General features: G+C 68.5%; 1 protein-coding gene across 1 annotated transcript in view; it reads left to right on the top strand.

Moving 5' to 3' along the window:
- KCNH2 (potassium channel, voltage gated eag related subfamily H, member 2) overlaps positions 1–1,245 on the top strand; it is a 26,216-nt gene that overhangs the window by 20,256 nt on the left and 4,715 nt on the right. Inside the window, exons 7-8 of the mRNA XM_012733858.1 lie at positions 5–333; positions 630–882. Coding sequence (XP_012589312.1) covers positions 5–333; positions 630–882 — 582 coding nt within the window. The remainder of the gene's footprint in view (positions 1–4; positions 334–629; positions 883–1,245) is intronic.

Here is a 1,245-nt window from a genome sequence, read left to right as displayed (position 1 = left end):
CCAGCCCTCATGTACGCCAGCATCTTTGGCAACGTGTCTGCCATCATCCAGCGCCTGTACTCTGGCACCGCGCGCTTCCACACGCAGATGCTGCGTCCCTCGGACGCTGACGGCCCCCTCCACCCCGCCCCAGCCCTCATGTACGCCAGCATCTTTGGCAACGTGTCGGCCATCATCCAGCGCCTGTACTCGGGCACCGCCCGCTACCACACGCAGATGCTGCGGGTGCGCGAGTTCATCCGCTTCCACCAGATCCCCAACCCGCTGCGCCAGCGCCTGGAGGAGTACTTCCAGCACGCCTGGTCCTACACCAACGGCATCGACATGAACGCGGTGAGCGCCCCGGGGCCTGGGCTGGGCTCGCCAGCCGCGGGGCGGGGTCCTGGGAGGGTCCCGCCTCCGACAGCCGAGGTTGGCATCTCGGCCCAGGGCTCGGCGCCGGGAGGGCCCTGGCCTGGGCATGCGCTTTTCCACTCCGGACTGGCTGGGGCTCTGCACCTTCCCGATAAGAAAATCCAGAGCCCCCCGGGGCGCGGCTGGAGTGGCTGGGCCGGAGGCCCCAGTCCTTGCCCTGGGCCCCGATGCCCCACCCAGGGGAGAAGCTGTGCTGAGCGCCCGCCGCCCTGCAGGTGCTGAAGGGCTTCCCCGAGTGTCTGCAGGCCGACATCTGCCTGCACCTGAACCGCTCGCTGCTGCAGCACTGCAAGCCCTTCCGGGGGGCCACCAAGGGCTGCCTGCGCGCGCTGGCCATGAAGTTCAAGACCACACACGCGCCGCCGGGGGACACGCTGGTGCACGCAGGAGACCTCCTCACCGCCCTCTACTTCATCTCCCGGGGCTCCATCGAGATCCTGCGGGGCGACGTGGTTGTGGCCATCCTGGGTACGCGGGGTGGGGCGCTGGGCCGGAGCCCCGCAGGGCCTGGAGCCGTCCTGGACCCAGAGGATGCAGTCGGGGGCTGTGGCCCCTGGGTGGCCGGCGCAGGCCTGCAAGGAGGGAGTGGAGAAGTGCTGGACTCTGGGTCCCCGGATTCCGCCTCCCTTTGGGATCTCCCCGGGGTGATGACACCCCTGCGTCTGCCTGTACTAGGGACATGTCCTCAGTCCTTACGGCCGAGCCGGGCCCCCGGTGTCCACGCCGAGGGAGACCTGTCCCCCTTCCATCCCTTCCTGCCTACCTGGCTCCCGTGGGCAGCGCCGCTGCTTGGCCCTGATGTACTGGGGTCCTCTTTTTTTTTTTTTTTTT

This window comes from Condylura cristata, unplaced genomic scaffold, assembly GCF_000260355.1.
Source record: "Condylura cristata isolate star-nosed mole 26May11 unplaced genomic scaffold, ConCri1.0 scaffold00042, whole genome shotgun sequence".
Lineage (NCBI taxonomy): Eukaryota > Metazoa > Chordata > Mammalia > Eulipotyphla > Talpidae > Condylura > Condylura cristata.
This window is presented reverse-complemented; position numbering and strand designations above follow the sequence as displayed.